Here is a 16,721-nt window from a genome sequence, read left to right as displayed (position 1 = left end):
TAACAATTTTCTACATTTTTACATTGGATGTTTCAAATTCTTTATCATTAATAATTCATATTCGTGACTTTCTCAGGCTTGGCAATTTCCCCTTTAAGGTAACACAGAGAAGAAAGTTAAGTGTCTATAGATGTCTGACCCTTATCTACAGAGTAAGTCTATAGGGAAATCAACCGTGTAAAGAAGGCAAGGCCAACTCTCCCCTCTTCACAATCTCCATCACTGAAATTAAATCTTATATTCCTTTAACAACAAGGGAGACTCCAGTGCAGTTCAATAAACCTGACGTCCCAGTATGGAAATGAACTTCAAATATAAAGTGAATTTCTGAGGTGTGTTTATGAGAGCAGCACGATCCAGGGTTGACCCATAGCTTTCTGGATTTCCTTGCCTAACTTTGCAACATATAAGGTTCTGGGGCTTGACAATGGTGGCTGGTGCTTTTCATTCAAAGTTTCATGCTCATTGATATTTCTGTCTGATAAAAAAGTTCATATGACTTTTCTTCTAAAAAAACACGCAGTAAAACAATAAAAGATATTAATTTAAATGATCCCAAAATGCTTTTCATATTTGTTTATGTGGAATGGATATTTTGATTTTAAAAAAAGGAAAGATGAAGAAAATGCCTGGAGCACACTGGAAGAAATTTTAGAAGCATAAAAGAAGAGAGAGAGTTGAAAACAATCTGAAATTACTCATTGACAAAAAAGGAAAAAGGAAGGAAGGAAGGAAGGAAGGAAGGAAGGAAGGAAGGAAGGAGGGAAGGAGGGAGGGAGGGAGGAAGGGAAAGAGAGAGAGAAAGAGAGAAAGAGAGAAAGAGAGAAAGAGAAAGAGAGAAACCTTGTAACATTGAAATGTAAAGAGGAACTTTGATAAGTCACAGTCTGAGAACCCATGGGGCTTTCAGAATATAGTCGTGCAGCACTTGAATAGAATGGATAAATTTTATAATTCACATAATAACATATTCCAAAAAATACCCATCTGAAAAGGAGAAAAACTAGAATCAGTCCACAGAGAATTAGAAAGGTTAAGCACAGCTTTAAAGGTGAACAACTTTCTACTCTGAAAAGGGAGCTTGTCTTTCTCTCATTTCTTGAAAATATTAAACACCGGATACCTCGGTGAATTCTAAATCAAATCAACCACTTTCAAGAGATCCCATATCGCTCCCTTGCCCCACCGCACCCCCACACACTCCAAAAATCTCTTTTCTCTCTTAACATTCCTATCTCTTTCCGAGAACATGGCCAAAAGGTCACGACTTGAAATCACAGAGCAGAAGAAGAAGCTAGCATCAACAGGAAAGAGGACATGGCAAGGGCTTCTCCTGTTTTTGCTTTATATCAGCTCCATGCCCCAGGCTCCTCAGAGGACACATGGAGAAACTGCAGCTTACCAAATGTTTATTAGGCGCGCAGATGGCTGTTTCTGTTTTAAATCGCCGTTCTTTTATTTCCCAGTTGACTTGTGTAGATACGAACAGTTGCTTCCTTAAGGTTCTTCCGTGTGTCATTAGGGCTCCTCTGGCACAGCACCTCACCCTCCTTGCTGCCTGTAACAGGTCCCATGCAGCTCCAGCCCTGAGTGTGTGTCCTCACGCTCACCTTCCCAGCTCAGCCCATTCACAATCCTGCCACTGCACCTGAGAACATCCTCGCTGAGTCTTAGTCAAAGGCAATGGAAACCAAAGCTTTGGAGCTTAAAAGGAGCTGGACTCCAACTCAGTTCTGGAAGGGTGCCTGGCAAACGAACACTCAGGGCGAGCTGGAGCTGGAGGTGTCCCAGAGAGAATAAAAGGGAACCCATGCTGGCAATTGGCTTTTCCACAGCTTTACTAAATTCCTTTAAACATGCAAGTAAATAAGATTAACTAGAAATTGCTAGTGTAATGTGCTAGTTGATATGGAGAAGTTAGCAATAATATATACAAATTATTACTATGAGCAATCTGAGTTTTGGCTTTGTTTCTGTGCCATATTAGTACTTAAGACCTCTGAGGAAACAGGTGTCTCAACTCTTCAAGTATATGGGTGGTAAAGATAGCAAACTTGTTTGTATATTTTCTTTCATCTCCTAAATTTTCTTAAAAATCTTCATTATTCCATTTATCAGAGTTAGGCAAAAACCTTAATGATAAATAAGTAAATAAAAGGAATTCTATGTTGTATTCTTGTCAACAAAGATCTTCCTTTAAGGAACTATTTCCATGTAGTTCAGAAGGAGGCACATTGTTGCCCTGTTATTTGGTAAATCAAGCAAATATTTATTGAGATCTGCAATGTGCCAGTTTGTTTTGTAGGAATAGAATATAGCAGGGGACATGGACATGTACACCTAAAAAAAAAATTTAATGTGTTCTCTAGTAAGAAAACAGTGCTGAGAGTCTCAGTCTACCCTAACAATGGACTTCTAAGAGGAACTGAATTTGATTCAGCTGAGTCTTGAGGGCTGCGTGAAACTCATGACCGAAACTCAGAAAATCGCTGACTGGAATGGAAACAAGGATTCCCGGCAAAAGACACAAAGGTGAAAAGCAACAGACACCCACCTCCAACTAGCGTAAGCTAATCAAGAGCTCCTCTTTCCCTTGTGTATAAAAAAGTCAAGTCAGAGTTTGCTTGAAAGCCATTGAGAGGCTGGCACTGTGGCACAGTGGGTTAAAGCCCGGGCTTGCCGCACCAGTATCCCACAGGGGCACCGGTTCAAGTCCTGGCTGCTCAGCTTCCAATTTAGCTCCCTGCTAATGTTCCTGGGAAAGCAGCAGAGGATGGCCCGTGTGCCTGGGCCTCTGCCAGCCATGTAGGAGACCCAGAAGATCTGGGCTCCTGGCCTCAGCCTGGCATAGCCAGGGCCATTGCAGCCCTTTGGGGAGTGAACCAGTAGATGGAAGGTCTCCCTCTCTTTCTGTAACTCTCCCTTTCACATAAATCTGAGAACAGCACCCTTCTAAGCCCTGTGACCCAAGAGGATGAGCTCACATGTGAAATAATCAGGGCAGTGCTCTCTCTGAACTGGCCCATTTCTGGCACAGGAGTAAATGGAATAACTGCCCAGAGGAAGACCTACGGCCCCAGGGGCCAGCTGAGACTGACAGTTCTACATTAAAACTGCACGTTCTGAGACAGCAGCTTCTTAAAGCAGACTGTGGCTCTGAGAAGACAAAGCAATAATGTCTACCAATCAGCAGGAAAGTCAACAACCACACAGAGAAATGAAACACCCGGGGTGGCGTAGGGAGTGGCATTAAGGATTTGAGAGAGGACACAGTGACCTGCACTCTGCTGGGGAGGTGTGGGAACTGATAGCCACTGTTAGATAGAAAATGAAATGGCACAGAGAAAGCAACTCTCCAAGTTAGCAGAAGAACTATCTGTAGGCAAAGAAGCAGAAGAGGGAATATTTTAGAGTATTTAATACACTCTCTATATCCTCGTAACCTTCCTTAAGGTAGGTATTCTCATCTTCATTAGGTGATGAGTAAACTGAGATTGAATTTTTAAACAACCTGCCAAGCACACCCAACCGGCAAGAAGTGAGGTCAACCCTAGAAACCACGCCTTCTTATATGGCGCTGATGTTCTTTGGATCTCATGACAATGAGAACACAGAACTGTAAAAAAATAATAAAGCACACAAGTCATCTTCTCTTACATGCACTGCCTCCCCTCCACTGTTGCTCCATGCCATTCAGCAAATACTGGGCACCTACCACACATGAGCCATTCGCCCATCATGCCATGGTGCCCCATATACCAACAACCATGCATTGTCTCTGCCTTAGGTGTCACTGCCATTCCTGTCATTCTCTCACACACTGTGGGGAACACAGGATGCCACTCCTGTCCACTTATCCAAAACTGAACCCCACTACCAACTAAGCAATGTTTTCTGGGTATGTGCCAAACTGGGGATTTTACTTTCATATTCTTTTCATAGTCTGTCCCCATTCCTGCCCTTAATATCCATCCAAAGCATCAAGAAACAGACCAAATGTCATAACATTTTTGTAAAAGATTTATTTATTTATTTGAAAGGCAGAATTAGAGAGAGGCAGAGAGAGAGAGAGAGAGAGAGGTCTTCCATCCAACAGCTCACTCCCCAAATGGCTGCAAAGGCTGAAGCTGGGCCAATCCGTGGCCAGGAGCCAGGAGCTTCCTCCGAGTCCCCCAAACGGGTGCAGGGGCCCCAGCAGCTGGGCCACCCTGCACTGCTCTCCCAAGGCCATGGCAGAGAAGCTCGAAGCACCGGCACAGCATTGGCCCCCATAACATTTTTTTTAAATGTCTACTTTCTCTTATTAAGGAATTAAAATACAAGATGCTTTATGAGGTTTATGAGTTAAAAAAATAAAGGTAATAAATGTTCTTTAACTCATGAAATAAACTGCCCGTAGCAGAGGCACACATTTCCTATCATTTGTGATTCATTCATTATGCTACATATAACATATACCAAATTATATTTATATACTCCAAAGGAAGAGACTGAATTGTAATTTGAAAAGCGTCAAATAATGAAAAATATTTCCTATGTGAGATTATTAAGTGTTTTACTAACACAGACACAACCTAATAAAACATATTAATTGCATATTTTAAAACCTGCAAAACAAAATTATATTGAGAATTTCATAGATCTAAAATGTTTGTTTTCCTTGCTTTAATTGTATTTACAACATTAAGAGAAAGAAAGGAGGAAAAAAAAGTTATATTTATTTATTTATTTATTTTTTGACAGGCAGAGTGGACAGTGAGAGAGAGAGACAGAGAGAAAGGTCTTCCTTTGCCATTGGTTCACCCTCCAATGGCCGCCACAGCCGGTGCACCGCACTGATCCGAAGCCAGGAGCCAGGTGCTTCTCCTGGTCTCCTGGTCTCCCATGCGGGTGCAGGGCCCAAGGACTTGGGCCATCCTCCACTGCACTCCTGGGCCACAGCAGAGAGCTGGCCTGGAAGGGGGGCAACCGGGACAGAATCCAGCGCCCCGACCGGGACTAGAACCCCGGGGTGCCAGCGCCACAAGGCAGAGGATTAGCCTATTGAGCCGCGGCGCTGGCCTGTAACAGGTTGTTAATTTAAACTTAATCAACTTTTTTGGCACGTATTACAATGTTAAGGCAAGCAACCATCTTTATCATAAGGACATGTTGTTTTAAGTAATCTTTATCACAATGACCTCGTGTTGTTTCTCTGGTTTTAAAATGTGAAATTAAATATTCCAAGGCAACTAGTTTGAACATGCCACAGAGAACACCTATAGTATCCTACTCCTTTTGCATTTGAACATCTATGAGAAGTTGCCAGGATAACTCTACTTGGTTGGCACGACTGGTATGCTTACCGAGGCTGACGCTGAAGCTTTGGCCAGTCTGCTTGGAGCCAAGAAGGCATCATGTGTGATTGGGAGCCAAGGACACAGCTGACTCAATCAAATTTATTATATCCAGGGAGACTGAGCAAATAAGTAAATATGTCAAGGGTAGCAGGAGACAAGTTTCTCACTGATTAAACAAGTAGTAACAAATTAAATCAGGAGTCTGGGGGCATTCTAAAAATGCCTATTCAAAAATAACTGGTACTCTTCAAATATGTCAAGGTAATAAAAGACTAAGAAATTTCCAGACTGAGGGAGACGAAGATATAACAAATCAGTTGGAAGTGGATGTTGGGCCTAAAAAGAGTATTAGTAAGATTATTGTTAAAACTTGAATGCATATGTGGATTTTTACTTCCTCATTTTTATAATATGCTATCTATCAGTGCCCTTGCTTTTAGGAGAAAACCGAGTAAGCATTAAGGAAATAGTGGGGCCTTATGTCTGCAACTGATTTTCAAATAGCTCCAAACATTTATGTCGAAATTACATGTGCAGAAATATATCACAAGAGAATTGTAAGACAAATCTGGCAAAAATTATTAACAAATGTGAAATTTGAGCCAAGGGAGTAAGAAGTTTTTGTATAATTCCTTCAATGTGTCTATATGCTTATTTTAAAGTCATTTTTTAATCTCCTCTACAGTTCACAATATAAAGAGTGCCTGAGTCCAGTAGGAATAGTCTTCCCTTTGAGTTCATTCCTTGAAAGTGATAGTCTCATCATAAACAGTGCTTTAAATGCAGGGTTATTTCTAGCCCCGCTGCTAAACACCCATCCACAACCTTGTAGATCTGAGACACTTTGTCAGTTCTCCAGTGGATAGCTGACTGTCAGATCAGCAACTCAGCAGTGACAGTTAATGCCTCCAAAACACTGAGCTGGCTGTGAAGTGACCGCCTTCCCAGTGACAAGGCCCTGCTAGTCACTGTGAGCATCTTTGAAGATGCATTATCGGCTGGCGCCATGGCTCACTAGGCTAATCCTCCACCTGCGGCACTGGCACACCAGGTTCTAATCCCGGTCAGGGTGCCGGATTCTGTCCTGGTTGCCCCTCTTCCAGTCCAGCTCTCTGCTGTGGCCCAGGAAGGCAGTGGAGGACGGCCCAAGTCCTTGGGCCCCTGCACCCGCATGGGAGACCAGGAGAAGTACCTGGCTCCTGGCTTCTGATCAGTGTGGTGCGCCTGCCACAGCAGCCACTGGAGGGTGAACCAACGGTAAAAGGAAGACCTTTCTCTCTGTCTCTCTCTCTCACTGTCTACTCTGCCTGTCAAAAAAATAAATTAATTAAAAAAAAAAAAAAAAGAAGATGCATTATCGCCTTCTGTTCATCAGCACGGGGCTGCCTTCAGAACGGAGTTGTACTCGGTAATACTAAAAAAAATCTGTTTTTTTTTTAAGCCCCTTCTGAGAACCTGCAGAAAAATCTTATCTGTAATCACTACAATTGAGGAAAATGTCCTTAGCCTAGAAGACAGTCCAAAAGCTAAACAAACAGCAAAAGCAAAATCTGCAAATCCTCTCATCACTCTCCAATTTTCCAGTGGCATACTCTGCTCTACCCAGTAAGTAAACAATGGTGAACTGCTCTTTCAAGAGACAACTTCCACTTTTTGAGTCATTATAGTCAAGTTTTCCCCTTGAAGCACAGCCTTCTTTATGCGTATATTCAATTTGGTAGATTTTCCTGGAAACTTAAAACTGCTAAAGAACTATGGAAATAAGCATCTCTATTAACCTCACCATGCTCTAAACTCTCTCTCTCTCTCTCTCTCTCTCACACACACACACACACACACACACACACTGCTAATCATTCATTTGAGCAATGCTTATGCTCAGTTTTCTCCAGAAACACTGCATCAACTATACCTTTGAATATTAGCAGCTCCTGAAATGCCATCTCAACATATGCCTGATGGTTTGCAAATGCTAAAGAATGAGAAAAGAGAAGAGCTCTGCCCCAGATGCACCAAAAGAGGCAAATCCAATCTGTCTCCAAAGCAGTGTGGTCCTTTTAGGAAACACGATCAGCAAGTCCCAGCTGCTCCACTTCCGATCCGGCTCTCTGCTATGGCCTGGGAAAGCAGTACAAGATGGTCCAAGTCCTTGGGTTCTTGCACTCGCTGGGGAGACCTGAAAGAACTTCTAGGTTCCTGGCTACAGATCGGCGCAGCTCTGGCCATTGCAGCCATCTGGGGAGTGAACCAGTGGATGTAAGACCTCTCTCTCTCTCTCTCTCTCTCTGCTTCTCTGTAACTGTGCCTTTCAAATAAATAAACTAATTAATTAAAAAAAAGTTCATCAAGAATATCTCAAAGAATTACTTATCGATGCCAGAGGAAAAGTCTAAAAAGAAGGACTTGTTTTTCATCCAATTGGTAAGTCTAGTTTCTTGACAGATTTTAAGTAAAATTTGCCACACGTAAACATCTTTGTTACATTTTATATATAAATTTGTATTCCTATGGTGTTTGTGTTGATTTTATTTCATATAAGGCCAACCACTACGATTACATTCATAATTTTACTTTTCACAGTTCAAATTTAACACTTTGTCATTAGCCTCAATATGCTACTTATAACCTAACAAATCTAATATGATGACTCTTTTAAAGTTGTGTTCTCCATTGCAAATCAGACTACTCACTCAAATACATTAATAATACAAAACAACAAGATTGCCCAATACGGAGAGTATGTATCAAAAATTTTAAACTACTATGTCCAAATCTTTGTATAAATAAATAAGTTATTTGGGTTTGCATATCCTTCAGTGCACATATCTTTCAACGACTATTTTTTATTTACTCATTGTTGAAGAAAACAAGTTTTCAAGAGAGTTCAGTCAATATGCTAGGCCAAACAACGCTTCCTCAAATGTGCCCATCTTCCTTTTTGACAAGTTCCATGGCAAACGACAGAGCCCATTAAAGATCTTGAGGTGGGAGATTATCCTGGATTAACTCTGAGCCGAGCATTACCACAAGGTCCTTACAAAGAAGCCTCAAACATCACACGCATTTGGTGATCATTTAAGTCAAGGAGATAGGACCTGGGAACCAGACAGACGTCAGAGGGATGCAACTGCCAAAAGGTGGCCACAAGCCAAGGAAAGCATGCAGCCTGCAGACTGGCAAAAGCAAGGTACATATTCTCCCTGGAGCGTTCAGAAGGATATCAGCCCTGCCAACACTTAGCCTTCAGCCCTCTAAGACCTACGGATGGATATCTGACCTGCAGAACTGTAGAGTAATAAATCTGTGTTAGGTTAAAACACAAAGTTTGCAGTAGTTATTACATTAACAGGAAACTAAGTTAATTTTATTAGTCACAAGCAAAAACTGATCAGGATGAAAATCAAGTGGTATGTGTACAATATCCAAAACTACTTGGGAAAAATACACCAAATACTAAAATTAACATCTGACTCGAAACAGTATCTTTTGCTATCAGACTTACTTAATGAGCTTACTAATTATGCAGGACTCTGAGGACAGTATACAATCATTAGATAAGCATATTTTTGATCCACTATGTGGCAGACACTGATAATTAAAAGATGAATAGTTTAAATACATTAAGGCAGAAATCCCTACTTTTAGGTAATTCTGAAGAGATACACAAGTAAACAGTTAGAATATTGTGATAGGGGCTAAAATTGAGGAGAAAAAAAGAGAGAAAGGTGTTTCAACTGGGGATAGAGCTTGCACAAATGAAATGGCCAACTAGTCCAAAGGGAGGAGGTGTGCAGAGAGACCTGAAGCTAAACCAAACCAGGTATATCATGAAGGGAGCAATTAGCCATACATAAAATTGGACTTTCCCCCTCAAGCCATGGGAAACCATAGAAGGGGCATTAAGAACTGCAGTGACTGATACAATTAAATTTTAAAAGAAAACCTCTGCCTGGGATGTGATGGTCATGAAGAAGGGCTTGAAAGCAACAGAGAACAGAAGGATGGGCCACTGTGGCATCTTAGGCTTATTCCACCATATTTCACTGTTCATTCACAAGCATTCGGTGATCACTTACCTCCCACCAAGAGTGCTAGGCCAAGTGCTAGGTGATTTCAGGGACCGGTGCTGTGGCGTAGTGGGAAAGCCTCCACCTGCAGTACCGGCATTCCATATGGGAGCTGGTTTGAGTTCTGGCTGCCCAACTTCCAATCCGGCTCCCTGCTAATGCATCTGGGAAAGCACTAGAAAATGACCCAAGTCCTTGGGCCCCTGCACCCATGTGAGAGACCCGGAAGAAGCTTCTGGCTTCTGGTTTTGGCCTGGCCCAGCCCCAGCTGTTGCAGCCATTTGGGGAGTGAACCAGCAGATGGAAGATTCATTCTCTCTCTCTCTCTTCTCTTTCTCTCTCTCTCTCTCTCGCTCTCTCCTTCTTGCTATTTGTATTCCTGCCTTTCAAATAAATAAATCTTTTTTAAAAAAAGAAATCATATTTTCTACAATAAGCACCAAATTCACACCATAAGGAATCACAAATCAAAATGGAAAATAGTTAGGTGCATACTTTTCAAAAATGCTTTCTAATTGTTCTGCATTCTTGCTCCTCCCCTAAAAGGACTCAAAAAGCTTCCCCTCTGACAGGTTTCTAAAAAGCACTATTTTTTATATTTATTTTTTAAAAGATTTATTTATTTATTATTTGAATATTTCAATAAAAGGTTAAAAAGATGATTTCCTATTTTCCGTATCCTAGGAATATCTTATGCATCACATACACAGACTACAACAACAACTACTTTGTTAGGAAAAAAAATATGTAGTCCTAACAATGTGAAGCAATTTAAAACTGCAAGCTTTGCATTTTTCAGGATCAGTTAAATCCAGAAACAGGATGACAACTCTTCCCTAATCCCACCAGGAAAAATCAATCATCCCATTCTCTGCTCCCTTCTCCCTCTTGAATTACAGGAGCCGCCACAATCCACTCTATATCACAGCTGGACTGGACGTGCACACATCTGTTTCATCTGTAAGAAGACAAATTTAATTCTCTGGCACTTCTTTGTACCTAAAAGCCTGGTGCTATCACACTCAATGTTTATGTTCGGTCAACTCGTTCAAGAGAACTTGGCTAAATGTAATTAATTAACAACAATTAGATATAATACTTATGTCAGTGCTACTCAAATAGTGGTTTCAGAAAATATCTGGGGAATTTACAAACATCATAATGAATGCTGCAATGGCAAATATTTTTTCCTTCCTCTGTTATGGAAGGTTACCTCAACACAAAAATGTTTGAACTCAGAGAAGAAGTGGTATTTAGATGTTGGTAAATGCTAATTTACATTTAACATCATACCCACAGAATCATTTTAGAACTAAAATTTTTTTAGTATTCCGTAGAGAATCAAATAATCAGTGCTCATTAAACATTCATCACAGTTGTTATGATTACAAATATTATTAAACTCCTAATAATTAATAAAGTAGAGTAATGATAAGAATATGCCAAAACAGAAGACAAGTCTAAAATCACGGAAATTTGGTCTGGAATGACACAATCTCAAACTAATTTTTAAATTTAAGAGTGACTGATTAGGGAAGGGGAACAAAATGAAGACAAGATGTGAAGTGTGACAGAGAATAAACCAGAAGACAGTCTAAGCTCCCTATCCTGTCAGCGCTGAAAACTCTCCAGGCTCTGGCTCCTAGGCTAAAATTAGTATTCCACTTAGCCATGAAAGCCCCACTGTGGTAACCTGCTCCAGGGACCAGGGGTACGTTTACTCTCTGAAGTTATCATGACTCCTCAGGGCTCAGGGAATAATGAGTTCTTTCAGCTTACAGGCTCCTAGTCAGACCCAAACAGATGGAAAAGTGCATGCAGACAGTGGCTAGGGTATGTCACTGACAAACAACTGTTTTTCCCTGTTGAGGGTAGCCATCAACAATTAAAATGCCAGATTGGTCACAGAGTCTCTAGAGTTAACAAACAGATTCTAAAACTAAGAACCAGAGCCACAGAAGTGACTAGATTTGCCAGACAGCTGGTTTCTAACCAAACAATGTTCATTTCAAATAATCTGTGGGTAAATACTGTACTTCACACATGAACTTTCCATGGGAATTTGTAAAGTGTTTCATTATTTTGGTTATAGTCACCTAAAAGTAGTCAAAATTACACTAATGATGTCATTATATAGAAATCAAAGCACACTGCCAAGTACAGGAAAGATCAGGTAAATTGTGAAACAGATTCTCATTAGAATGAGTGCAGAATACCAGGGAGCTAGGTTTCCCCATTAGAGAATAAAACACTTACCAAACGCTGTCTCCCAGACACTTTTCTAAAGCCAAAGTTGTAACTGAAGCAGCAGTAGGGAAATCAAGCCACCTGCTCCTTTCTCTACACCAGTCATTCTCCACGAGAGGAAAAGGAGGAACGTCAACTGAAGTCACGAGAGAGAGTTTCAACACCCAATGTTGCTTTCCTTCCCCCTAAGGGCAATATACACCCCCTCCCCAAGAACTCTGGTATGTGCCACTGAGACAGCATTCCTAACCAGAAGCATAGCTCTAAGCAACAGAAGAGACCAGGAAAAATGGAGGGGAAAGGTTTGATATTCTTCCACCGACCTTGCCAAGTGCTTTGGATAACCAAGAACTTTGACACCCAAGTAGTGGGAATTAGAAGAATATGGAGACAGGACAACAGGTTAACTTTCACAATTTTCTTAAAGTATTGAATAAGCAAAGAGCAGAAAAAACCAACACCTGAAAAAAGTAGCAGCTGCTAGCTAGGGTCACAGGGCAAAGGTAAGGTAACCACTGATACTGGAAAAGCCCAAGAAAACACACTTTGTTGTGAGAAAAGGCTGACAAATCAAACAACACCTTTTAGTAAAAGAAAAAAAAAAACCTGTGGTCATCAATTTAAATAAAGGAATAATAAAGCACAAGAGAAGAGAAAAAGCAGATCAAAACAATTAATACCTTCATGTGATAAGTTAGAAATCAGTTTTTGTTCATGCTTCATTTCTTTATTTTATTGAACACGCTGATGAAATGTGGAATCTTGGATTTAAAATAATGATGATAAACTCCCAAATTTTTCTGTAAACTACCTTAAGACTCACAAGCCAATTCAAAGAGAAATAAAATACAATAGCTCTGGCTTTGGGGTTGATCATTTATTTCTGTTGTCTAGATGGCTGTTCATAATCCTGTATTTCAGCATTTCTGCTGGCATTTCATTTCTATATTAATTTATAATGTTAATCATGAATTACTGGTTTTAATTTCTCTACTTTTTATTTCACTATTGAAAGAACATTCTATTAGTGCCATCATTTACTTATTGTTTACTGTGGACCAGTCCATTTGCTAAGCATTTTATTCACATAATTTCATTCAATACTCACAAAATCTCTGGCTAAATACGATCATTTCTACTTTTCATACAACACTTCAAAAAGTCACTGCTCAAGGTCACAGAGACTTCATTAACCCTTCAGAGCTAATGTTGACTGTAGGACTGGGTGAGCCCCAAAGCCTCTGGTTTTCTCTCGTACTACACTGAAGCTAGTTTTCTAACATCATGCAGACAGCAGAGGTATGATTGTCACATAGGTAACTGCCATTTCTGTTTTTCAGCTTTACAGAATTTGAACTTATCTATGGGTGTATATGTTATACATCTCTGTTAACCATAAATCATAGAAAAATGCATGGAACTATTCTCAAAAATGCTCAAGTTTTTAAGTGAATAATCAACAACTGAAAAAACACTTCCGGGGCTGGTGCTGTGCCTCACTTCGCTAATCCTCCACCTGCACACCGGCATCCCATATGGGCGCCGCGTTCTAGTCCTGGTTGCTCCTCTTCCAGTTCAGATCTCTGCTGTGGCCCGGGAGGGCAGTGGAGGATGGCCCAAGTTCTTGGGCTCCTGCACCCACATGGTAGACTGGGAAGAAGCACCTGGCTCCTGGCTTAGAGCCAGCACAGCGCCGGCTGTGGCAGCTATTTGGGGGGGGGGGGGGTGAACCAACGGAAGGAAGAGCTTTCTCTCTGTCTCTCTCACTGTCTATAACTCTACCTGTCAAAATAAAAAAAATTAAAATAAAAAAAAAACACTTCCTTGTCTACAGGATCTGTGGACTGGATGTAGAAATGCAAGTATAAATTACCTATGAACTTTAAGTATATTATTTTCTCATTTGTACCAGAGGGATAATAATAACTCTTGCTATATTTTTCTCAGAAACCACTGACAGGATCTAAGAGATAATATATGTAAGACGCTTTATAAACTGTGGTAATCACCCAGAAATGTAAGGTCCTAGAAGTGCTAAAATCATCAGTCTTACCCAGAGTAACACTTAGCAGTGGTGATATTCTTTCTGTCTTATTGGCTATCAGTAATTGATATAAAGGGTATGAAAAGTTTTGAATTGATAAATTCATAATTTACTATCATGCAACAAACATTGATGGATGACAGAAAATGTTTCAAGCCTAAATGGAATTCACCACTCATTACTCCCTTAAAAAATGTAAACAGAAAAAGTTATGAAATATTGCTGTAAAATCCTTGACTATTCATCACATTCATAATCTGGTTTGATGAATTCCATAGGCCTACGTCACAGCCTAGAAATCTTTGCTTTTAAAGTTACTCCAGGTAATTTCAAATTACAATTGCTTCAGAAATTACTTCTCTTTTCTATAATTACTGTCCTTCCCCAAGTCAAGGAAGTCCTATGTAGTACACACATTCAGCCTGTCTAGACAGTTTACAGTAAGAAGAAAATGTGTACTTTAGAATGAATGAAGTAAGTACAGTCTCACACCCATATTTTAGGATAACCCAGACCCCCAGAGGGTACCTACTTTGTACTTGTGCAACCTCTATGCCTCAAGACATGCCATAGTTTTAAATCAGAAATAAAATTTTGTTAATCAAATCAGGTTACTGTAAATATTTTTTGCAGAAACTCACTACAACACATTGATCCTAATTGCTGTCAAAATAAATGCTCCTTTCTTGGGGCCATTAGGTCAGGCTTGGTGAGATTTTTCTAAACTCAAATACACTGTCCTCAGCCCAGGACTCTGCTACATGACTTTGAGAAAATCATCACACTCTTGTGGTTATTGTGTCTTAGAAGAGAAGGGATAGCAGTAAACTATGTCTATTTTTTAAATTATTCATTTGTTTATTTCACATATTTGAAAAGCAGAGAGACATAGAAAGACAGAGATAGAGGGACAGATTTCCCATCCACTGTGTTACACCCCAGATGCCCACAACAGTCAATGGTGGACCTAGAACTTAATCACTTCCTCCCATATGGGTGGCAGGGACCCAAGTACTACAGTCATTATCTGCTGCCTCCTGGGGTGTACATTGGCAGGAAGATGGATCAGAAGTGGAGGAGGCAGGACTCAAACTAGGCACTCTGATATGTGAAGCAAGTGCCCCATATGGTGTCTTAACCACTATACCAAACACCCACCCCTGGGATAGACTATTTCTGAAGTTCTTACCGGATTTAAAATATCTGTATTGTCCATAGTCTGACATTGCTTCTTACATGTAATCTTTACATCTCCAATCAGTTCCATGAGGACAAAGACCTTAAATAACTTTCTCCAGGATATACATACAGGGACATGGACATGGACATAAACATACATGTGGAAAACCAACACATGTGCCTAGTACAATCCCGGGCTAAGTCTCTGCCTGGGTAGCATCAACCCTTGCTTTTCAAACTACCTGCCCTGCCATCTGTGGCCCTTTCCTCTTAGACTACAGAAATGCTCCTCACTTTCCTTCCCACATAGAATTTTCCCCAACTCATGATCACAATCTCAGGGTTGAAACAAATGCAAACAACTATAATGGGTGCTGATTTTCCTACTCTTCCAGTTCTTATCACAATTTTGTAATTTCCTGAGTACATCTCTTCTGATCAAAAAAAAAAAAAAAGAGAGAGAGAGAGAGAGAGAGATGTATCTTGTTCCCTACAATAACTCCCAACTATAGCAACATTAAATGTATAAACAAAATATATCAGAAAAATGTTAATTTACCACTGTACCACTGGCCATGTGCTCTTAAAGGACTATGTAATGTTAAAACTATAAATTATTTGGCCAGCACTGTGGCTCAATAGGCTAATCCTCTGCCTAGCAGCACCGGCACACCTGGTTCTAGTCCCGGTAGGGGCACTGGATTCTCTCCCGGTTGCTCCTCTTCCAGTCCAGCTCTCTGCTGTGGCCTGGGAGTGCAGCGGAAGATGGCCCAAGTGCTTGGGCCCTGCACCCACATGGGAGACCAGGAGAAGCACCTGGCTCCTGGCTTCGATCAGCACGGTGCACCAGCTGCAGCGCGCTGGCCGCAGCAGCCACTGGAGGGTGAACCAACGGTAAAGGAAGACCTTTCTCTCTGTCTTTCTCTCTCTCACTGTCCACTCTGCCTGTCAAGAATAAAAAAATAATAATAAAATAAATAAAAATTTAAAAAACTATAAATTATTTATGATACATATACTCACATAGGCACCTGTTATTATGTGTCCAAACCCTATAATATAAATGTAAATGCTATAATTATAATCATACACTTAAGGGTATGCAGTTCAAATGTGTGAATGAATATAGTACATAATCCTTTCATGTGTATCTGAATTTCACAAACTGTGCTATAAGCGCCATTTTCACATTTTAGGAGTCAGTAACCAGAGCAACTTGTATAAAACATCACATAATCTGCTATAGTTTCAAAGGCTGACTTCAATTCATTTTTAAATGGGAGCTTGCTAAAGTTTATGATCTACTGAACATGACCTGAGGAAGTGTTTCAAATGCACTGAAGGAAATAGCCTCTCCATTACTATTAATTTACTTTCTCATTACCAAAATGCTTTATTTCCTTGGCAAAAAGCCCATTAATTCCACATGCCTTATGGTTTAGATTTTAGCACCTCATATATTCAGCCAAGCACCATAAATAAGATACCTATTTTAATTAATATGTTCACTATGAAGCATAAAATGCTTTTTTTAAAACATGAGAAATAAATTTTCACAGAAGTTCAAAGAAACACTGCATTCAACTTGAAAGAGACTTTTGTCCCAACTCCATCATTTCAAAAGTGCATTTAATAAACATTTATTATGCATTTTCTCAATGCCTGGCCCAAGACAGAAGGAATAAAACAAAGATTAAAGCAGTCCCTGTACTGGGTATTCACAAACTCTCAAAGTATCATCCCACAACTTCTTTATCAGTTACAAAGGAGAAAAGTTACGTTTTGATGGAAAAATCTGAAGTGTCACCTTAATTTACTTTCCAAACACAACATCACCAATAACAG

The 16,721-nt window shown here is 40.2% G+C and overlaps 1 protein-coding gene across 11 annotated transcripts in view; it reads right to left on the bottom strand.

Moving 5' to 3' along the window:
* TBC1D4 (TBC1 domain family member 4) overlaps positions 1 to 16,721 on the bottom strand; it is a 213,178-nt gene that overhangs the window by 161,213 nt on the left and 35,244 nt on the right. For 3 of the 11 annotated variants that reach the window (XM_089303584.1, XM_051850607.3, XM_089303585.1), the window contains exon 1: positions 1,403 to 1,750. The exons of 6 other annotated variants lie outside the window; for them this stretch is intronic. In XM_089303584.1, coding sequence (XP_089159710.1) covers positions 1,403 to 1,519 — 117 coding nt within the window. In that variant the 5' untranslated portion in view covers positions 1,520 to 1,750. Of the gene's footprint in view, positions 1 to 1,402; positions 1,751 to 11,662; positions 11,936 to 16,721 lie in introns of those variants that run through there. 2 more of the 11 variants (XM_051850609.3, XM_089303587.1) reach the window with 2 other exon arrangements.

This window comes from Oryctolagus cuniculus, chromosome 9 (genome assembly GCF_051225735.1).
Source record: "Oryctolagus cuniculus isolate XC-2025 breed Fujian yellow rabbit chromosome 9, ASM5122573v1, whole genome shotgun sequence".
Classification (NCBI taxonomy): domain Eukaryota; kingdom Metazoa; phylum Chordata; class Mammalia; order Lagomorpha; family Leporidae; genus Oryctolagus; species Oryctolagus cuniculus.
The sequence above is the reverse complement of the archived record's forward strand: the minus strand, read 5'-3'. Positions and strand labels throughout refer to the sequence as shown.